This window comes from Artibeus jamaicensis, unplaced genomic scaffold (assembly GCF_021234435.1).
Source record: "Artibeus jamaicensis isolate MK-2021 breed Jamaican fruit bat unplaced genomic scaffold, CSHL_Jam_final scaffold_847, whole genome shotgun sequence".
Classification (NCBI taxonomy): domain Eukaryota; kingdom Metazoa; phylum Chordata; class Mammalia; order Chiroptera; family Phyllostomidae; genus Artibeus; species Artibeus jamaicensis.
The window spans coordinates 18853665-18876523 of record NW_026522057.1 but is presented as its reverse complement, the minus strand read 5'-3'; the positions used below and the strand labels follow the sequence as shown (position 1 = coordinate 18876523).

General features: G+C 57.6%; 1 protein-coding gene across 13 annotated transcripts in view; it reads right to left on the bottom strand.

Moving 5' to 3' along the window:
• RAP1GAP (RAP1 GTPase activating protein) overlaps nt 1-22859 on the bottom strand; it is a 62122-nt gene that overhangs the window by 20097 nt on the left and 19166 nt on the right. For 12 of the 13 annotated variants that reach the window (XR_008390689.1, XM_053660522.1, XM_053660521.1 and 9 more), the window contains 3 exons: nt 8279-8372; nt 2207-2242; nt 1073-1120 (listed from right to left, as the gene is read on the bottom strand). Coding sequence is in view for 12 of the 13 variants with exons in the window: in XM_037135890.2 (XP_036991785.2) it covers nt 1073-1120; nt 2207-2242; nt 8279-8372 (178 nt within the window). In the remaining variant the exon portion in view is untranslated. Of the gene's footprint in view, nt 1-1072; nt 1121-2206; nt 2243-4460; nt 4693-8278; nt 8373-22859 lie in introns of those variants that run through there. The other variant, XM_053660517.1, reaches the window with a different exon arrangement.

The following is a 22859-nucleotide window of genomic DNA, read 5'->3' as shown; positions in this document are numbered from 1 at the left end:
AGGGCTCGCTTTTGGGTGACCCCACAAGGCTGGGGCGAAGCAGGCTTCGCTCACTGAGTACGGGCAGCCTCTTCTGGGCCTCGTCTTGCCCAGGGAGGGCGAGGCTCACTGCCTCCCCAGAAGGAAGGAACCCGCAGACCAGCGGTTCTCAGGGCAGCAGCACAGCCTGGGAACACTCTTGAACACAGAAGGCCACATCAGGCGCCTCTGATGCCCTAGGTCAGGTGGGCCCAAGGACTGACATCTCACCAGTCCTCAGGAGGTGCTGGCTGATGGAGCCACTCTGAGGACTGCACTTTGAAAACCCGTGCCCTGAACAAAGTGTCAGGCTTGTGCCCCTGAACCCCCTTTAATCCTCACCCCTGCAGCCTGAGCCCACTCCCCTAGGCCCAGCTGCCAGTCTTCTTGATGGCTGGGGTCCCCAGTCACCAACCAGAGAACCAGATGCCTACCTAGTGGGGCAATTCAGTTACCGCCTCCCCCTCCCCCCAAGAAAATTTTGAGTGTAAAGGAGAGCCTTCTGGAATCTGTTTCAGTCCTCAGCGTCCTGTCAGTCTCCTCAGGGGGGCGGGACACAACCAGGTCACCCCTCCCCCTGCCCCCTCAGCCTTCTAGGCAGAGGCTACAGGGAGCAGAGAACAAGCCTCCTGGGTCCTGGGTTTGAGTCTGCCTACAACTGCTCATCAAGACTGGCTTCCAGGAAAGCGGGTTACGCAGGCTGTCTTGTGAGGGATGGGGTTTCGACTCCGAGAGGGGAGAGCCTGGAGAGGCAGGCTGAGTTTGCATGGTGAGATGGGTGGGGAGGAGCTGGAATGAAGGCCCCAGCCTATGGCGAGGAGGGGTCCTCCACATCTGGGAACTAAAGGGCAGAGCTGGGGACCCTGGCACCTGGCCCATGGTAGGACTACTTCATGAAAGTGGTGAGTTCTCCTGGGCTGGTTGCTTCGTAGGAGGCTGTGGCAGGACTCCCCAGGCCCCGGCCCCACCCCCACCTGAAGGAGGGAGTCTGTCTCCTCCTCCAGCCCCATCCAAGTCCCCCAAACTCTTTGGAGAGGTTGTGGTTCAGACCTACTTTGAGGGGTGGTGGGAAGGAGCATCGTTGTTCATCCATCCTGCTTCCCTGCAAAGAGAGGGCAGCACTTCCAGTTACACCCCACCCTCCCACGCTTGCTGCAGAGCCCCCTCCCCTGGGCTCACCACCCATCCCGTGGAGTAAGGGAAAGCCCACTGATGTGGGTGACTCCCAGGGCAGGGTGCTCAGTTACTCAGGTCTCCCTGCAGGGCTGGGTGTCCCGCTGGCAACCTGGGCTGTGGGAGGCAGGCAGCAGGGGTGGGGGGCTGGGGGCTTTGTGCGGGAATGCCTGCCGCAGGGAGTGGGGGCAGGGGTGGCATGCACGTGCCTGTGTGTGTGTGGGGAGGTGGGGAGGGAGGCTATTGCATCTACACAGTTACGTGTTGTTGAGAGAGAGAGGGAGGGAGATGGGGAGAGAGAGAGAGAGAAAGACCCGGAGAGGGAGAGGGAGAAGGGGGAGAGAGAGGGAAAGAGAGGAGGAGGAGACAGAAAGACCCAGTGAGAGAGGCTGAGAAACAGCAAGGGGCAGGAGAGAGGGTTTAGAGGGTGGACTGACATCAGGGAGAGCTCCTGTGTTTTGTTTCCAAGCCACCCCAGCCCCCTACTGACCTCCCAATACATACCAATACAAAAAACAGACCAGGGCCTGGAAGCAGGGGCCAGGCACAGGGGGCAGGGGCTGCCTGGCTCGTCAACACCTCCCCCTACCTGCAGCACAGCCTCTGGATGCTCTGTGCCCTGCATCTGTCCCCCCTCCCATTTTACATGGTGGGGGGGTCCTGCAGAGTCTGTGATGCCTCTTGGGGAATGGAAAATAATGTGTATATGGGGGTGGGCTGAAGTGGGGACCCCAGCCCTGCTGGGGACCTACATAGAGATGGGAGGTGGGGAGACACAGTGGGGCCTGGGCCCCAGGGTCAGATAGGGAGTTGGGCACTACTGGTCCCCACCCTACTCTGGACAGAGGGCTCTGGATGACACACTGCCACCATCTCCTCCCTGCATGGTCTGCCAAGGGCTCCTGGACTGTCTTCAGAGACAGAGGTCTATGGCTGGAGACACAGCAAGGGCCCCCCCACCCCAGTCCAGTCCCGTCTGTGGGCTTCCAGGAATGAGCAATGGACCCAGCCTCACCTGCATCTTTTCAATCATCTCAAACAGATCTGTGTTCTGTAACCAAGATCAGGAGAGCATAAGTCAGTTTGTAGGTGGTCCAGCTGATCCCACTGAGCCCCCAAGGTGTCTGCACCCACCCATCTGTCATGGTCCCCCTGGCTCTGACCAACTGTCTTGGGCCTGTCAGCCCAGAGTCTGGGTCCCTGAGGGACAGCCCACCCAAGTCAGTCCCTTTCCCCAAAGGAGGAGGCTGGTACCCCAGACAGAGGGATGTGACCCTTAGGGAGAGACATATCTCCCTCATGTCACTATAGGGTGGGCAGTGCCAGGTCCAGCTCATGCACCCCTCAAAAGATCCCCAGATCCAGCTGGGACCCTCAGGAGGGTATGTGGTTCCACCGGTCCTCACACCCCGCACCCTAAGCAGTATGGGCTGCTGGAGGAGAGGATGCTGGGATATCCCATCAGCCTACACACATGAGGGAGTCCACACACACCCCCCACCCCTCACAGACAGCCTCTCCTGAGGCTAGCCAGGGCACATGCAGGGTTAATCAGGCATCTGCCAGCTGCCTTGGCAGCTTCAGCCTCTCCAGCGCCAACTCCCTGTGAGCCTTCCTGGAAGACGGCATCCTTGATGGCTGGCTGGGCGGGGGGCCGGGCGGGGGCCTGGGCAGGGGGCTGGGCCTGGAAAGCCCCCAGAGTCTCCAGGATGATGCCCCTTCCCTCCCTGTTCTTGGCTCCCGCTGCCCAGCAGGGGCATCACCTGAGCTCACACAGATGCGCTATGGGGTGGTGCACCAGGAAGCACATACTCTTTTCTCTCTCTTGCTCAAACACACACACACACACATGGGCCTACACACCAATATTTAAACAGTCTCACTGTACCAAAGAAAGCAAACACACACAAACCCACAGGGTCTGTGCACACCAATCCTTAGACTTAAAGCTATACGCTACCCCGAAAACACCCATGTTGGTGTCCCAAGTTACACACCCACTCACACATACACAGGTCCATGTACAAGACCCATATACACAAATGCCAACCCTTCCCTGAGCAGATCTGCACACCAGTAATTGCACATGAAGCTACACAAACACAATGAAACCACTCTCACACCTGCATGTGGGGATACAATGACAGCCACATGCAGCTACAGGCAGGTGTGTTAGTGGAAACTTAGGCACAGAGTCCCACTCCCACGTGGCCCCCCACTGGAGCCACACACCCAGTGCAGTATCAGACACGACAGACCTGCTTCCACAACACTACATGAGTTTGAGGAAAAGGAAAAGCATGCACAACTGCGGAGCAGTTACTCACCAAGGGTGAGGGGCACAGGTCTGAACCTCACACCCACGTGAGCACATACCACCCATCTCTCTCTCTCTTTCACACACACACACACACACACACAGCTCTGTTAAAAATCACGAGACACAAACACCCCATGTGTACACTCTGAGGCTTGACCACAGGGGCAAAACCCACCCCATGAAATGCACCAGAAGAAGCCATGGGAGACGCTGACCCATGGTCACCTTGGCCACACCCAGTGTTTCTGAGCTTGGACAATACACACCTGCAGCCCAGGTAGACAAACATGCCTGTCTACACAACACCCTGCACAACAGCAGCATCAGCACCCACACTCACACCACGTCAGGCCAGCAGAGTGCCAGCATGACAGCAATGGGGCGCACTGATGTCCCCCGGAGCACCCTGCTCAGGATGACCTATCATGGCCAGGAACAATGCACTAGGAGTCACATAAACACAGCCACATAAATACTGACACATGCTACTGTCATACAGAGTGTACACACAGCGACAAGTGACACCCACGCTTACAGTCTTATGGGGGCAGCAGACATGCTGACACATGGAAGGCTGTGAGCCAAGTGGCCCAGAGCATCACCCAAAGTTACACTGTGACATTCAGACCACCCTAAAGGGAACAGGGGATGGACGAAATGGTCCTGAGGCTAGTGCGCACACACACAGTCACTGAGAGCCACAGTGCAACTAGGGCACTCTGTTTTGTGGACAGCGGCAGAAAGAGCCGAAGACCCGGGACCCTAGGGCAGGGGTGTGCCTTGTGGCCGCTGTGGCAGGGTGTCAGCCCAGAAGCTAACACACCCTCCATGACGGCGCCTCGCACACGCGCCCTGGCTAGGGCAGAGCCTGCCGGGCTCCGAGGAAGTCGGGCTGACCCGGAGGCTCCCACAGAGCCCCTCCACCAGGCCACCTTGCCCCAGTCCTCACCTGCCAGGCGGCCCCAGTGGGCAGCGAGCCCCTCCGCGGACGGCCGGAGGGTGCCAGGGACCTCATCTGCGCCATCCTGAGCCCGGCCCGGCCCCAGCGCCCGTCCCAGTGGCGCTTCAGGTGGTCCGGCTGGCTCTGGCCCACGCGCGCCCCGGCCCGGGCCCCGCGGCGCAGAGCTCCGCGTCGGGCTCCGGCTCCCGGCGGCGCGCTGCCTGCGCTGGGCTCGCCGGGTGGCCGGGCCCGGAGGGGGCGGGGCGCCAGGTACAGGCCGTGCGGGGCCGGGGCGGGGTTACGAGGATAGGGGCGGGGTCACTGGAGACCCCGCCCCCAGAGCGGCCAGACCCGGTCTCTGAACACTGCGCCTGCGCGCACTTGGTGGAGCGCTTAAATACTTAAGTAAGTGCACCAAATTATCTGGCACACCCGCCAGGTTCTCCGCAGCGCGACCCCATCCCACCTCTATCTTCCCGGACTTTGGGTACCTCGCCTCAGGGCCTCTGGGGTGGGGTTCTTGGGACCTGCTGTGAAGCCAGACAGGATAAGGAGGGGATTACATTGGAGACAGAAGACTTTTTTGAGTACCTAACTATTGTTGGACCCTTGGCAAATCTCATCCTCTCCATTCAACCCAGGAGGTACTAGTGTCATCCCCACTTTACAGAAGAGAAAACTGATTCCGAGGTGTGCAGCGTCATGCTCAAGATCACACAGCCAGGAAAGGCAGACCTAGGAATCCCCGGAAAGTCCTGGGGCTGCTCTCCCCTCCCTCCCTTCCGGTTCCCTAATGCCTGACAGTGGCTGGCCTGTCCTCTCCCTTCCTCAGGGTCCATGCTATACCTGGTTCTAACTACCCCCACCACTGTCTTAGTTGGCCTTGACCCAAGAAGATAAAACCACAGTGCCTGGGGAGGGGCTGCCAAGGCCCCACTGTATGGAGCCGACTTCTGGACATATGGGTTCTAGCTCTGGCCTTGCTACAACTTGCTGAGTGAACTTGAGTGAGTCCCTGCCATCTCTGTAGCTCTCAGTTTCCCCATCTGTAAACTTATAAGGCCTCTGCAGGTCCTTCCAGCTGACCCTGCATCGTGTCTGCCATTGTACAGTGTGGGCAGGGCTGGGGCCTCAGCACCCCTTTACCAGACAGATGCTGGGAAAGTGGCAATTGCTCCCTGAGCTGGCCAAGTCAACACCAGCTGCTCTGGAGCCTGCAGGGGCAGGGCTGCCCACCAGCTCAGTGCCCAGCCCCTCTTTATCCAGAAGAAGCTGCTGGCAGCTGCCCACCACCGTCTGTCTCCAGGGCCCAGGACTCCTGGAAAGCAGGCACTATGTCTTCCTCTCCCCAAGATCTGGACCTGAGTCAGGTTGGAGCCTAGGGAGCCGGCAGGAACTCCAGAGATGTGTGTTCCAGACACGGTGTAGCTTTGTTTTTAATAATTAACAGCAGCAAATATTGATTTATGCAGGCACTTCCAGGCCTGAGCGCTTCCGGGCACCCATCAAAAAGCAGCCAGAGAAACATCCATTCCCACACTGGGAGGAGGCAAGACCTGCCCGTACCGCCGGAGAGGCCTATGTGCCAGGCGGAGTGGAGGGGGTGTGCCCATGTGCACGCAACTGTGTGTGTGTGTGAGACTGAGACTAGGTGTGGCTGTGTGTACCTGGACATCCTGGGTATGTGTGCTTGTACATATGTATCTGTACATGCTTGCATGTGTACATGTGCAAGGTTTTGAATACATGTGCAGACACGTGATTGTGCCCATGGACATGAATGTGGGTAGACTGTGTATGTACCTCTGTGCAGATTTCTGAATCCCCAAGTGAAGAAACCCCCATAAGAGGGCAGGGTAGGAGGGTCCTGGCCATCTCAAGTGTGGCTCCCCAGTGAGGAGGGTCCCTCCTGGGTGTTCCGTCCTACCCTGGGAGCATATTATGCTGATAATAGTTCAGCTTCCTGATTTCTACTTTCCAAAGTTACTTTCAAGGTCATCACTCAACTGCAAGCTGGCAAGGTGGGTAGAGAAGGAACCGTCACCTCTATTTTATGGATGAGGAAACAGAGGCCCAGAGAGGGGCAGGGATGTGCCCACTGGCACAGGGACTGTCAACACTATGAATGTGTGCAAGGTTAGGGGTGCGAGGGGAGGGGCATGGCACAAGTGTCACAGGCCAGGTTCCCTCAGCGCCACCACTGGTTTGCTGGGATCCAGACGAATCGCTCGATCTCTCTGGACCCTGGTCAAAGGAGGAGGATCCACAGACCGTGTCCTGATGCTGAGGCAGGGGTAGGCAGTCAGGAGCCTACAGTCTGGGTCGTGCTGGCACAATCAGAGGCTTCTAGACAGACTGGGTGGAGGCCAGGAAGCCCAGGGGGAGGCATCTCAGAGCTAATCTGAGAGGGCCAGCCCCAGGCTGTGCGAGCAGGCAGGACTCAGGGCAAGGGGCCGTTCCGACCCTCCTTTTCCTGATGGGAAGACTGAGGCCCAAGGAGAAGAAGCTATGGTCCAAGGGCACTCAGCCCTGGGTGAGAACCCAGGCCTCCTGCCAGATGCTCACTCACAAGCCCAGCTGCCGTTGAGTCACTCCCTTCCTGCCAAGCCCCAGGATCTACATGGCCCGTCTTGGGCTATTGCCCAGGCACAGAGAGCGAGAAAGAGTCCCCCCCTGACACTGTCCATAGGATCCCCACTTGGCGCCCCCTTGGAGGTGGTGGTCCCTCACAAGGACACCATTCCTTGGCCATCTGTCCTTCCAGCCTAGGAGAGGAACGTGGCCCTCGTTTCAGGTCAGAGCACTAGGAGAGGAGTTTGGCAGATCCTGCCTCTGCTACTTCCTGGCTGTGTGACCCTGGGAAGGTGACATTGCCTCTCTGAGCATCTCATCTGGATCCTCATCTGGAGAATGCCTACCACCTGGTGTTTAATGAAAGGACCAAGAGGCAGGATGTCTGTGGACATGCTTTAGAAACTGTAAAATGCACTACAAAAGTGAGGACTTGTGACCCTCTGCGTTGGAGAGGCCATGAGATCAGCACTCTGGTCACACAGACATGGTTCCAGCCCCAACCCCATAATATCCTACCTGTGTGTCTTTGAACAAGTAACTTAACCTCTCTGAGCCTTGATGTTCTAATCTGTAAAATGAGACTAATACTAGCAGCTAGCACACAGTACTTACAGTTCGAGGATGAAATGAGATACTGTATTTAAAGCATTAAGTACCCACGTGGCCCACAGATCATTTCAACCAGTGCTAGCAGTTATTACTGGTATTTGACTCTCTGCATACGTTTAATTATTTCTCTCTAAACTGGACCGTGACTCCTGGAAGGCAGGGTTTGGGTCTAGTTGATTTCTGGCTGCTCGGTACCCAGCGCAGTCTGACACCAATCGGGTGCTGGGTGAACATTTGATTTTGATGATAACAACAACAATGGCCTCATTTATAGGACTTTTGCCCATGCCAGGTATTGAGCATAGAAAGCTTTATGCGCACTTTTCCACTTAGTCCTCACAAGGGCTGCATGACGGGGGCACTGCCACTATACCCGACGTGCAGATGAGGGAACGGATGGTGGTGTCGACAACGAAGGTCATGAAGAACAGTCGGGGCCAGTTTATTCCCAGTTATCCCTCCCCGTCCCAAGCAGCACTACAGACCCCGTCCAACCTCTGAGACTCGACCAGGCCCACCCAGGGCTGAGCAGCGGTGGCCTGAACGGTTTACCTCCTGCCCAGCAGTCGTTCTCAGGTATTCTGAGCCATTCTCTTGGCCCTGGGGGTCTCCACACCTGGGGCGGTGGGGAGGCAGGCACTTACCTTTGGGTGGAGCGAAGCGGCGGGTGGGAGGGCTAAGTCCACTCGTGGCAGGTCTAGTGCCCGAGGGAAGCGCGGGTTCTGCCCATCACTCCTCCTGGAAGAGAAGAAGAGACTGAGGTCAGGGAGAGCCCCACGGAGGGACACTTGTGAACTCTGGGAGTCAACCTTGGCGCTGGGGGATGCGAGGGGAGGCAGACTTCACGCAGGAGTGGGTACTGGGACCCCCAGGAGGAGGAGCTTCCTGAGCAGGGCAGCCAAACAGGGTCTCCTTCCCCGGAGACCGGAGACGTGAGCGGGTCCCTCCCAAGCTCTCCATCAGGCCTCCCTCACACATACTTTGGCCAAGAGGATGTCGGCCGCCCATTCTGAATGTGGGTAGACTGAGGCAGGGGCAGTGAGGGTTGCTCTTGATGGCTGAGCCGGGACCGCTGGATTCAGCAGAGTGCGCCAGGCAGTGTGGACCCCTCCCCAAGCCTTCAGGGAGACAGCAGCCTGTGGGCTGAGAGGCCACTGGGCTACTGCTCTCGTTGACAGTAACAATACCTGATACTCATTGGGCCTACTATGTGCCAGGCCTGAGGGCACAGACCCCTCACCACACCGGTATCCCCACTTGACAGAGAAGGACCCAGAGGTGCACAGAGGTCAGTGAGCCGGTTGGCGGCAGAGCAGGCGTTGGAGCCAGGCCTGACTGACTCCGGGCCCGGACTCTCTGCCCGCACCCACGCCCCTCCCGGAGGAAAGGGAACAGGTCTAGCGAGGGTGAAGTCAGCTCCCGCCACCCTAGAAAGCCTGCTGAGAAGGCCACCTCCAGGGTCAGGGAGAGGAGGCACCCAGTGGTTCCTGGGACCCAGGGAGCCCAGGGCTGGGGAGCAGGCCTGGCTTCCGCTGGCTGCTGAGGGCCACCATGACGTGGCCGTACCCCCGCCCAGGTCCCAGCAACCCAGAGGATGAGTCACGCAGGCTGCCAGAGGATCCTCAGCGGCCAACGGCTGCTGGAGTCAGGTGAAGTTGGGACTGCCACGCCTCCAGAGGGCATGAGCTGCAGGACCCGGGCCCAGGAGGGAGGCCCTGAGGAAGCCCGGAGCCCCCCCCCCCCCGCCGTGGCCCCCGTCCTCGGCACTGCTGCACACACCTCTGCACCTCTCGGGTGTGCACTTCAAAGGGAAGGTCTTGGCCCGAAAGAATGGCTATGGTGACAGTGGCACTTCCAGGCTGTGGCATCAGTGTGGGGGAGACATCCCCAGGTACCTACCTACTGTGGGACCTCGTGACACACTCCTCTCAGCCTCAGTTTCCAAAAAAATCCATCATAGAGCCTGAACAACTCCTAGTTATTCACTCAATAAACTCTTTGATAGTCATTCACTCATGGTAAACACCAGCTCCCCGGGTCAGGATCTCATTTGGTGTTTGTTGAATAGATGAACGACTCAGCGGAGGCTGGCAGTAGGGAGGTACTGAAGATTCGTGGCCAAGGGAACAGACTAAACGCGGTTTCCCACAGACTGCAAGGCACACTGATGTGGGGAGAGACTGGGGACAAGGGCTAGAGAGGGGCCGATAGCGACAGTCCAGGCAAATTCCACTGTGGCCACCACAGGGGCTCCTCGATGAGACCTACTGTGTGCTTATACTGTGCCAAGTATATTATACCCTCGCTACAGTGCCAGAAGGCTGGCATTATTTACCCCCATTTTTACAGGTGGGAGAAGATGAGGCTCAGCAAGGTGCAGCCACTTCCCCTAGCAAGTGGGTGATAAAGCCAGAATTTAAAGCTCAGGCCACTGACCGAGCAGGCCCAGGGCCAGTGGGATGAAGAGCAGATGGTGCCCAGGGGCCAGGAGTTCCTGGGCTTGAAGCCCAGGGGAGGCTGGGCCCCCTTGGCGGTAGGGACCACTGTCTGGGCGTGGCCCTGGCTGTGGAGCGGAGGTTGTGGCCCATGACGGAGCTATTGGGGTAGTGTCCTTCTGTCTGTCCCCCCCCAGGCTGAAAGCGTAGCCACCGCAGGTCAGCCTGGCAGCAGCTCCCTAACATGCTCCTCCCCCTCCAGAACGCTCTCAGCTTCAGCCTCCTCGTGCCCAGGTGCCCATCTCAGGACTTCGCACACTGGCCCAGGACTACGGAGGTCTCTGAGGACAAGGGGGCCCTGGCTTCCACCCAGGACCCAACCTCTCCAGGTCCTCAGCTCCCATTTTCATCTGGCCAGTCCTGCTCCTCACAGGAAATGCCATCCCCACCCTGCCCAGACAAGTCCACCTAAAAGGTCATGCTTCAAGGTCGCAAAGGCCCGGGGAAGGAAAGGAATTCAGGATGAGGACAGAGCAGGAAATCAGAGGCTCTGGGACCCGCCTGCATCATCATGCTGGCCCTGAGGGATGGAAGGCTGCAGTAACAAGAACCACCAGAGACCCGTGCCTTGCATGGCCTTATTTAACCCTCAGAGCTCCCCCAGGAGACAGGTGCTTGGAAAGAGTGGACTTTACACATGAGGAGACCGAGGCTCATAGAGGTACATTAACTTGCCCAAGGTCACACAGTTCAGGAGGTAGAGCAGGGCTTTGAACCCAGATTTGTCTCTCTGGGGCCCAAGAACTGCACAACACGGGCAGCCAGTCCTGTGGACGCAGCCCATCCCACTGGGTAGGCAGCCACCCGGATCACAGCAGCAGCAGCAGCAGTCAGTACGGAGGCAGACAGTGCCACGTGCGGGCTCAGCTCCGCCTGCTTCCCTTGTATTAACTCGGCTAATCGTCATCTTTCAGAGGCAGGAACGAAGACACAGAGAGGGTAAGCGATCTGTCCAAGGTCACGGTGACGGTACAAGTAGGCGAAATACGGAGGATTTGCACCACCAACCCTCCAGGTCTAGCTGCTGTGCCCCAACGCTACACTACACTGCCTCTTAGTAAATTTCTCAATAAGTACTTTGGAAGGAATGAGTAAACACAGCCCCTCGCCTCCCTCTGACCCCTCTAGCCTCCTTGGATGCCTTCTCCTCCTCTGTCCTCACCTCTCGCCATCTCTTCTCCACCTTTCTAGCCCATCCCTCCCTCCCCTTCTGCCTCTGGCCTCTACAGACCTTCCCCAACTTGGTCATTCTCCTTCCTTTTCACGAATCTCTCCGTCTTTCCCCTCTCTCTCATCCCGTCCTTGACTCCTCCTGGTCTCCGCCATTCCATTCACATGAGGTTTCCCAAGCCTCTACCCCTCCCCACTTCCCCGACAACCTCCCTGATGCTCTGGCCTGGCCCAGCTTAAAATGCTTTGCATTCTTCCCGCACTTGCAGCCGCAGCCCCGGGAAGGTGCCTGGAGCAGGCCTCTCCGACCAGGACCACAGCCGCACAGCTGGCTGTATAGCACTCGACAGCTACTGCTTCGTGAGGTTGGACTGGTGTCAACCTTTTCCCCAACAAGACAACTGAGGTTCAGGGAGGTGAAGTGACAAGCCCAAGGTCATACCAGAGAAAGGGTAGTGCCAAGGTCTAACTCCAGCCCGAGGTTCTTCTACTACACACGTCACAGCTGCCCTCAACCCAGGCCCTCAGTCCTGCCGAGTAGCCTTGGCCCCCAGGGGCCTCCCCATCAAGTAGCCTGGACCCTAGTGGCCTCCCCATCTCGCAAACCCTGCCAAGCCTCTTCCCTAGGTCCAGATTAATCCTGCCCTGTTTGGCCTGGACATGTGCCTACAGGTACAGAGGACACCTGGACACAGGAAAAGGTGGTGGCCAGAGAGGAGGTAACTTGCTCAAGGTCACAGAGAGAGCTGGAGCCAACGTGGAGTTTGGGCCAGACACATTCCCCGGGTCACCTTCAGGCCTGCAGATGCATGGCCGCCAGCCAGCTGGCCCCAGCTCTGCCCTTCCCCGCCCCAGCACCCATCTCTCCCAGGGAAAGGGTATGGGGTGGGGTGTGGGGGCAGGGCCAGCGGCTCAGCTCCTGAGTGGGACGGGCCAGGCAGGAAGCTGCTGCTGCTGACGGCTCCCAGGTTTCTTGGCAACTGTCACTGCGCCTCCTCCCCCTCTCTTATCTCCCCATCAAGGTAACAATAATAATCTCACCATCGTGAGTACAGCTCTTTGTACTTTTCAAAAGCCCTATTTATCTGTTCACCCCTGGGAGACTCACCGGAACTGGAGACGGAGATAAGGCAGCCGCTAGAATCCCCAATCCCCATAGGAGTAAACTGAGGCTCAGAGAGGTTAAACCACCACCTCAAGGACACCCAGCAAGGTCAGGGCAGACTGGGGGTTAGAACCCAGGTCTTCTATCAGTCCAGGGCTCTAGATGCCACCCTTGGGTGGGGGCATCTCAGGGAGTTCCCACACTTAGCAAATCGCAGGTCAGACCCAGACACGGTGGGGGAGGGATAGAAGACAGGCGAGACGGAGGACTGATGGCCAGAGGCCTCCCTGGGTTGCTTCCACCTGTTGACCAGCTAGAGAGTTGGCGGAAGATCCTGTCTTTCTCTCATCTGCAAAATAAGGGAGGACGTAGCCACCCCCCTGAAGTCGCTGTGAGCCATGGAGTGGAGGGAGCACTCCAGAAGTGACTGCGGTTATGACGACTACGACGAGCCACTCTCCTGGAGCACTCTCTGGACACCAGAGCAGGGACTGGACTGACCTGGGGATAGGACTTGGCCCTTTGCCAAGAAATCTAGAAATCACTGCACTGGCTGGAGGTCCCCAGGGGGCCTGGCTGCTGCTGACTCTCCCAGGCTCACCTCCACACATGCACAGCCCCTTCCGGTCCTGCCCCAGCCACCCCGTCCTGGCCTGGGCTGCAGGCGGTTTTCCCGACAAGGCACACCGTTCCACACTGCTGGGCCTCTGCACCGGCTGGTCCCTCTGCCGGGGCTCCCTTACTTTCTTTTCTGCCTCAAGAACTATTCATGCTTGAAAATTCCATTCAAATGGGTGAAACACTGGTGGCCAGCGCAGGCGACATCAGGCCACCAAGGCAGGAAGCCTGTGATGGCGAGCAGGGGAGCTGGACAGCACCCGCACAAGCTTGGGAACCAGGATCAGGGACTCCGGAGGGCAGAGGATGGGCTTGCCAGGCAGGGAAGGCAGAGCTGAGAAGGATGTGGGGGGGGGGGACTAGCCCAGGACGGGAGGCTGAGGGGCCCAGACCAGACGAGTGCTGGGCAGCGGAGGGCCAGGAGACCGACTGGCTCTACCAACCTGATGATTCTCGGAGCAGGGAGGGGAGGAGCAGGGACCTTAAAGTGAGTAGAGGGTGCAGAGGGCTGCTCCTGGAGACCCCAAACCCTGAGAGAGGCCCCTCCGGGTGGGGCTGGGGGCTCCCTGTGTCTCCCAGGCATGGTGTCGGCTCTGAGGGGACCCTAATCTCCTGAATCAGAGACCAGCACCTCCCTGGAACTGCCCCTTCCCAGGGGCCACAGAGGCCCATTGTCTCCAGAGCATAAGCCTCTGGCACTGCCTCCCTGCTTGCCCCTGGCCCTGCCAAGGTGCCAGGGAAGGTGGCCAGGCGCAGCCCGCTGAGTGAATTTTTGAAGCCAGGCCCAGGGAGTCTGGGCCCTCCTCCCAGGCCCACGGGGAGGGAGAGAGGTGGGACACAGGCATGGCCACCCTTGGCTCTCTTTTCCGGGCACCTTTGACCTCTCCCAGGACTGAGGAGGGATCGAGGGAGCAGGGGAGCCAATCACTGTGATGTCATGTAATCTATCACAATAACTCTGAGGGCTGCTCTTCTCTTCACCCCATTTCAGAGATGAGGAAGTGGGGGCCCAATGAGGTTGCAAGATGGGCCTGGTCTCGCAGCCATTGAGGGGTAGGGCTGGCAGGGTCCTCCTGGGATGGAGAAGAGGGCCCCCAGCTCCAGGCTGGGCAGAGAGGTGAGCTGGAAGGTGGCACATGCTGCCGCCCCCCCTCCACCCCGACACTGAGCTGGCGGTGCGCCGACACAGCCGGATCCCGGAGCTGGGCCAGGCAGCGGCGTCCTGGGAAAACAACAGGTTGGCAGCCCCGAGAGGAGGTCACGGGACTCGCCCCCACCCAGAGGCAGCACCTGGGGACTGGGCCTCTGGTCCACCTGCTCCCTGCCCAGGTGGCCTGAGCCCTGCTGTGGCTTAAGTCTGACCCTCTCTGCCTCCCAGGGGACAGACTCCTCCCCGCCCTGGGGACAGGGATTGGGAGGGGGCAGGGACACAGAGATGACCTAGCCTTTAGGTGACCTGGCTATTATCTCTGCTTGGGTAATAACATGTTTACCCAGCCTGGTGCTGGACAGTTTACAAACTGCGTTCCCTCTAGACCCTCTCAGCAGCCTTCCAAGGAACCTAAGTCAGGTAACATTATCTCCATTCTACTCAGAAGAAAACTGAAGCTGGTGATTTGCCCAAGGTACCACACCTGAAGCTCAAACCCAGCTGCTCTACCCCTGGCCACATCGGCACAGGGCACCTCCCAGTGCTGGGCCTGGAACATGCCGCCCACCTTACAGCCGACGAGCAAGGACCTTCCTAGGACGGACACACACACACACCCTAGGTCTTACTGATGCCTATGTCCCTCCTCCCTCATTAACCTATTGTCCTTCGCCCACCTCTGCAGCCAGGGGTCTCCCCCTCTGAACTCCATGCATTCCTTCACTCACTCCCTCATCCACCCGCTCCCCCCTGTGCCCTTCATTCCTACGCTCAGTCACGCATGCAGGACACACATCCTGACTCCTACTCTGGGCTGGACAACGGGGCTGGGTGTTGGCATCAGCGCTGGGAGAGTCAGGCCTCCCCCACCTCAAGGCAAAAGCCGAAGTGACAGGGGCCCAGGCCATTTTCCACGCCGAGTGCCACACTGCTCAGACACTGGCCCCTCTGAGGCCAAGGCCTCCTTCGCTCCACCCCTCTCCCTCCCCGGCCTGTGGTGTTGCCACCTCGTGGGCCCCAGGCCAGGCTGGCGAGCAGAAGTTCCTGCCAGGCCAAGGTGGAACTCCCTTGCAGTGAGACAGGCTCACCGTCTCCTAACCAAAGGCAACGAGGAAAAGCCGTGGCACTTTGACTGGCTGGCGCTCAAGTCTTGTTTGGACACTCTGCAGGAGGGTGAATGGGAGGATGAGAGACTGGGAGCCCTGTCAGCCAACGACTGGTGGAAATAGGAAGCCCAGAGGGCCCACTGTGCCCGGCCGGGGCTGTGGGGGGGGGCCTCGGACTCCACGCTGCTTCCCTTCTCTGAGCTTCCGCTTCCTCATCTGCAAATGGGACAGTAACACCTACTTTCCGCAGGGTTGTTGTGCAGAATAAATTAGACAGTGCACGTACCACCCAGCTAGCCAGAGCTGGTACAGTCACGTGCTGCGTAATGACGTCTTGGTCAATGACGCACCGCATATACGATGGTGGCCTCACACCACTATAATGGAGCTGAGACATTCCTATCACCTGGTGACGTCGTAGCAGCAGCCCTGATGTGGCAGCGTGACACATGACTCACATATTTGTGGTGACGCTGATGCAAACAAGCCTGCCGTCCTGCCAGTCGCATGACAGTCCAGCTCACAGTTATGCTGGATGACACACCACACTAGGTGGTGATGCTAAATGGCTGGCCCCGGTTTCTGCACTTACTACATTATATTTTGAGATATTACCTTAGAGTCACTCTTCCTACTGACCTACAAGTCAGCCGCTGTGAACCGTGTGCTGCGTCACGCCAGCAACAACTGCCTCGTGCGCCTCGTGCTGACCACACCTTTCGACTGCATCATTTCTCTTGTGCTTGATCTAATCTCCCACTGTCCTAAAAATTTTGTGTCATCCTAGTGTGCAGTGTGTAGAAAGTGTGTCTCCAGCACTGTCCTGTGACGCCTGGGGCTTCACACTCACGCACCACTCACCCACCGACTCCCCGCAGCAGCTTCCAGGCCTGCGGGCTCCACTCGCGGTACCTGCCCCGCACAGGTGCTCCACTGTTTATCTTTCATACTGCATCTTCCCTGGGCCTTTTCTGTGTTTAGGTTTCTTCAGACGTCACAAATACTCACCGCTGGGTCACAACTGCCTACAGTGCTCAGTACAGTAACATGCTGTGCAGGTTTGCAGCCTGGGAGCAGTAGGCTGGGCCGTAGAGCCCGGGTGTGTACTAGGCTGTACCGTCCACGTTTGTGAAAGTGCCTCTATGATGTTTGCACAATGATGAAAGCACACAATGATGCATTTCTCAGGAAATATCCCTGCTGTTAAGTGGCATGTGACTGTACGAAGGAGGTGTTCAGTCAATTATAGGCTCCTGCCTGGAAAGGTACAACATCAGAGGTGTGAGCTCTGGAGCCAGGCTGCCAAAGTTCGTATCCTGGCTCTGCCACCGAACAGCTGTGTGACCTCGGGCAAGTTACTTAACCTCTCTGAGCTGCAGTTTCCTCATTGGTAAAATGGGATAGCAGTGCCTGCTTCCAAGGGTTGTCCTGAGGAGTAAATGAGTTGATACATTATGAACATTAACTGAGAGCTCTTGCTGGCCTTCCCTGCTCTCTTCCTTTCTATCTTTCCTTCTCTGCAGGCGGCTAAGGAGTGAGGCAGGATTCTGGGTGAAAACTGTGAGAAGGTAGAAGGGAGGACAACACGAGAACCAATGTGATAGAGCTGCCCAAGAGCAAAGCCACCTACTCTGTAAGGTGCTCAGAGCCCTGGCACGCAGAGGCAGGCAGCACTCTCAGGGACATAGTGGGGGGGACACTAAGGTGCAGGGACAGGCGGAGTCCAGGGTGCACGGGCTCGCCCAGGAGCCTTCCACTCCTGGAACCTATGTCTCTTGTTGCCTCTAGGGTCCCCGTGGTTGAGGACAGAGGCTTGGGTAGTTCCCATTGTTGTGAGGAAAGGGACTTCCCCACTACTGGCTGGGGGCACACGGTTCACCGTGGCTGCAGGGTTGTTTGGCCGCCCCCGTTAGAGATGGAAACATGCACTGGCACGGCAGCTCCAGCCCTAGACACTTAACCTCCAGGGACCCTTACAGAGATGTACATAAATATGCGAACAAGGCGCATCCATGCAGCAGGGGCCGCGATAGTTAAACCCGGAAGCCACCCCCAATGCTCATTCAAAGGAGGCCGGTTAAATACATGGAGGCGCGTGTGCAAACCGCACACCACCACGTGGCGGTGACAAAGGGGGTCTCTAGTCCTGACGGAAAAGGGCTTTGAGGCACCATGGTGGAGTGAAAAGGGCAGGTTGCGCAACAAAACTCTCCCTTGTAAAAATTTAAAATTGCACATAAAAGTTCACGTGGCTTACCCCTGGGAATCAGGGCCCTGAGGAACTTCTGTCTTCTACAGGATATATTTTTCTGCATTGTTTGAATTTTTACAATGAGCACTTGTTTTTGTCCTCAGGAAAAAAAAAACTAAAGATTTTTTAAAAGCGAACATTTACTATGACTCAGCTCTCAGAGTACACGACTCCTTTACCTCTCTCAATCGTCTTGAGAAGGAGTTATTGTTCCTCACTCCTTATCCCAAGGAGGACACGATGACACTGTGGAAGCTGAACAGCACGGCACAGTCCCCCAGCCCGGAGTGACAGAGCGGGGCTGTAACCCCCGTCTGGCTGACCCTGAAGCCCACACCCTTTCCCCTATATAAGCAACCTGTTCTGAGGGTCAAGAAAAAGCGAAGGTGGGAGAGAAGCAGCCCGGGCAGCTGGGCACAGGGCATAGGCGTCACATCTGTCCCATCCTGGGAGCTAGGTCAGCTGAGGTTATCCCCATGCAAGGACAGGGCTGTCTGCCTCATTTGCAAAATGCAAATGCAGTCTCTGCTCTGGGCTTCTGCTCCATGCCCTGAGCTGCCCCAGGCCAGCAGGCTGGCAGGTGACCGGCCCCACCCTTGGCACTCCCCCCAAGGCCACAGGGTTAGTCGGCAGGTGGGCACGCTCTGGGGCTCTAAACAACTTTCCGTGTTGATCAACCTGTTTCTGGAAGAATTCGGCACTGAAGGTCGCCTGCCACCTTCTCGGGAAGAGCCTGGCAAGAGGAGGGGCACAGCTGAATGGGCCGAGTCTGAATGGGCTGAGTCCGGATGGGCCAGGAACCGGATCTAGAATCAGATGGACCTGAGCTCAAAGCCTGCCCCTAGAGCTGTGTGGCCTGAGACAAGACACTTCACCTCTCTGAGCCTTCCTGTCCTCAGCTGTGAAACGGTGTTGCTAAGTCTTCCCTGCAGGCTTGCCGGGAGAGTTTGATGAGAACATGTGTGCAGAAGTACTCCCTGAGCCGGAAGCCCCCTTCCACGTGCAGGGGAGCATTATGAAACATGCACGTCTGTGCACACGTGAACAGAGGTCGCTCCTGGCTGGAGTTGGGGGGCTGTACCCCGCAGAAAGAGCAAGCAGGTGGAGCAACTGCCTGACACTTTGCTGACGGCCGGCCCCAGGTTTACTGCAGCTCTGCCCGGCGGTGACAGCGGGTGTGTGACTCTGTGGGTGAAGATGTGGATGGGAGGCCTGGCAGGAACGTGAAATGTGGGTGGGAGAGAAAGCGCTCGTGTCCGGGGCATGCGTAGGTGTGTGTGTGTGAGCATGTGTTACCTATCACGTCACCCACCTGCCTAAAAGCCCCCCCGTGGCTTCCCACGGCAAGAAGGATGGAGCCTCACGTGGCTCGTGAGGCCCTGGGTGTCTGTCCCACCCCCAGGTCTCTGTGCACACTGCGCCCTCTACCTGTCACACTCTCCCCAGGCCTCCCCCGTCATGTCTCAGGCGCTGCACCCCACCCCACCCCCAGACTGGGCCAGGCTGCCCCCATCCTGACTGGCTTTCCCAAAAGCCTCTGTTGGGCGACCTCGATTCATCTGTTTGTTCTGCACATGTGCTGGTGCGATGATCAGGTCACCAAAAGGCTCTCCCACCAGAAACGGAGCTTCCTGTGGTGAGGACCGACCCGTCAGGGGCGTGGCACACAGCCGATGCCCGGGCATGGTCTGCTGCCTGAGTGACCGTGCGTGCGCGTGTGTGTGTGTGTGTGTGTGTGACTCCACGTTCACGACAAAGCTGTCCACTGGAGAGTCCAGCCTAGGAGTGTGAGTGGGAAAGTGTGTGTGCGTGAGAGAAAGACAGACAGACAGAGCAGGTACTGGCATCTTCTCAAGAACCTCTGGCCGTGTGGGAGGGCAGGGTCTAGGAAAGGCTGGTATGTTCCGTGGTCACAGCCCCGGCTGGCTCGGGGGAGAGGGAGACCAGGCACACGTTGCTGTCCCCCTCCCCCTGGCCCCTCAGAAAATAGTCAGATCCAGGGTCTCTGTGTCAGACTCCAGCAAGCCTCTGGGCAAGGGGGCCGGCCAGGTGGGTGCAGGCTGGCCTCCTTCCTCTGCTCTGCAGTGGGGTCCCCTCCCCTCACCAGCTCAGAGGCCCAGCACGGCCAGTCTCACCTGAGGCCCCACCCAAGCCTGGTCCTGTGCCTGACCACAACGCCCACTCCTGCCTCGGGGGCAGCAGTCCTTGATCCGTGGGAAGGTGGGCCTCCAACCTCCCTGCCTGCTCAGCCACCTTCCACCAGCTGCCCAGAGATGACCTGGAATGTTCCAGAACTGGGGTGGGAGAAAGGAATCTTGTTTCCACCTCAAGGTCTTTACACTTACTCTGCCCTCTGCCTGGACCACCCTTCCCACAGCCTCAGAGAGGCCCTCCTGATACCCTTCACGAAGGCAGGGCCCCTCCCACCCACCCTGTCCCTCACTACCCATGACCCACCTGAAACTGCCTTTTGCAGTTTTGCATCTGTCCCTTGCACTGGAAGGGAACATGCATGATGAGACCAGGGACTGCATCCATCAGAGTCACTGCTGTGTCCCCAGTTCTTAGACACTACCTGGCACATGGTAGGGACTCGATAAATACTTGCTGAATGAACATATGGCCGATGGAAGCCTTGAAAGAACCCCTACACTGTCCTGTTTATAGGCGTGGAAACTGAGCTGCACAGAGGCCTCTGGTCCAGTCACACGGCGAACAGCGAAACCAGGTCATGATTAGAAACTACTTGACTCAACTGGAATCCTAACACGTCAGAGTGTTTTGTAGCCCGTCTTCCCATTTGCAGGCAGGAAAATGGGCCTCAGAGAGCAACATTTCTCCCCTCCGGCAGCCCTCGGTCTGCAGCAGCCACGCTGCCGGGCGAGGCCACCCTTCCACAGCACCTCCTCACTCCTCTCGCTCACCCTGCGGTGGGAACGACTCGTACCCCCGCTGCACAAAGGGAGAAATCGCTGCCACCTCCCAGCCAGGGGAGGTGCAGCCCAAGGTCACCCAGCTGAGTCCTACTCAGCACAAGGCTGTTAGGCTGCAGCGCCAGTGTTCTCAGGGCCAGTGTCAAGGTCGGTGCCCAAGGCCTGAAAGCGTGCTCGCGTGTAAGCAGAGCTCACCCCCAGGCAGGGGGTGAGCTTCCAGAGGGCTGAGTCTGCACCCTGAGTAATTCTGTCCCCGCTACGGGGCCCGGCACCTAAGACGCACGGCAGTAGCTGTGATCGCTGGCGTCACTCTGCGCCAGGCCCTGGTTTTCCAGGGGGGTCCAACCATGCGGCGTCTCTGGGCCACACTGGAAGAAGAGTTGTCTTGGACTGCACATTAAATACACTATGACACATAATTACAAAAAAATCTCATCACGCTTTAAGTAAATTTACAATTTTGTGCTGGGACACATTCACAGCCGTCCTGCACTGCATGCGGCCCACGGGCTGCAGGTTGGACACCCCTGTGACCTTGGCATTAAGTGAGGCCCAGAGAACCTCGTTTATGTACCACAACAATCTACCGGTTGGTGCTTTTATTGTCCTCATTTCTACAGGTGAAAAGGCCAAGACCCAGGGAAGTTAACCTACACCGTACACAGCACCGGACTGACAGAGAGTGAAGAAGATTGCAGTTGGTGTTTGAACTCAGGTCTGCCAGGAAGCAGAACCCAAATATTTCCATGTGCCATCCATACAAAGGGACCTGAGCCGGAGCACCACCAGGGTGTAGAGGTCAGGAGGGCCACCCGGCTGGGAACCTTAGAGCTGTAGGTGGCCATCTGTGCCTCTTCATTGTGCCAGAGAGGGGGCATGGGGAAACTGCCCGAAGTGGGGGACTCGCTCCCCAAGATCACACAAGGAAATAGTGGTGGTCCCAGGACCAAAGCCCATCTGGAGGGGATTTTGTCTTTTCTGCTTAAGCTAGAGGGGTTTTTTCCTGGAAGAGGGGGTCCTCTCTGGCCTTGGGTCTCTCCCTGGAGTCCCCCCAACCAAGGATGTGGCATCTATGGGCTCACAGGAAGACAGGAACAAGTAAGGGGCTTCAAGGCCTGCAAAGGGCTGAGCCGAAAGAGAATGGAAAGGCGCACGGACTAGGATGAGTGACCGTTTAGACCGGAAAGAGCAGACTTGGGGAGGCGCTAGGTAATCCCCATCCTTATCTCACTGAAGGGCCACTGTGGGGGGCAGGAGGCCCGGGGGGCGTGCATCTCGGCTCAGGCAGCTGGATCCAAGTAAGGGAGAACTTTGGACACCCATCTGAGCTGCCCGGAGATGGAATGGGCTACTTTTAAGCAAGCAAGGGCTGGTCAAGGAGCAGCTGAGAGGTTGTGATGGCCTCAGCCAGGAAGAGTGGCTTTCAAGAAGTCTATGAAGTGGCTGAAAATAAAGGTGTGATTTCTCAGGAGGCCCCAAAGGCTTCTTCCAATACAAGGGGTCATGAACCAAAGGAGGGATTCCTTGCTGAGTGGGAGGCCATAGGAAGGTACTTCAAAGGGCTCTTCCATTTCCAAAGATTCTAGGAGGCCCAGATTCTCTGATTTTAAGATTTTACAAAGCCAGGAGTCTAAGATTCAGTGGTTCTGCATGTCAATCACTGACACTTTATCAAAAGTTTTACTCTGCCTACAAGAATCTGATCAATCTGGCCCCTCCCTTCTCTGTAAACTCCCTCCGCCCCACCATGTCCCTGCTACAGAACAAACTAAGCTAGTTCCTGCCTCAGGGCCTTTGCACCTGCTGCTCCCTCTGTCAGGCTGCCCCTTTGCCCCTGCTAACTCTTCCTACTGCCAGCTAGTTTCATTCTTCTGCTTTCGGTTCAAATGCTACCTCCTTAAAAAGGCCCTTATGATACCCTCTGTCATCCTCCATCCCTCAGCTTAGGGTAATGTGCAGACAGGAGCCTGGTCGCTTAGGTTCAAATCTCAGCCTTGCCGAGAGACCTTGAAGGGGTTACTTAACCCCTCTCTGCCTTAGTTTCCTCAGCCCCAAACCAGGGATAATAACAGTACCTGCCTCATGGGATGGTTGTGAGGATTAAAGTCATCAATATAGGAAAGAGTTTTGGAATATAGCCTGGCATGTAGTAAGCTCTAGGTAAGGATCAGCTCTTCTTATTGTGCACCCTCGCTCTAAAATTCAGCACAATTACCCTGGCTGGTGTGGCTCAGGGGATTGAGCACGGGCCTGGGAACCCAAAGGTCGCCAGTTTGATTCCCAGTCAGGGCCCATGGCTGGGTTGTGGGCCCAGTTGGGGATGTGCAAGAGGCAAAGGATTGATGTATCATTCACACATCAATGTTTCTCTCCCTCCCTTCCCCTCTCTCTCAAAAT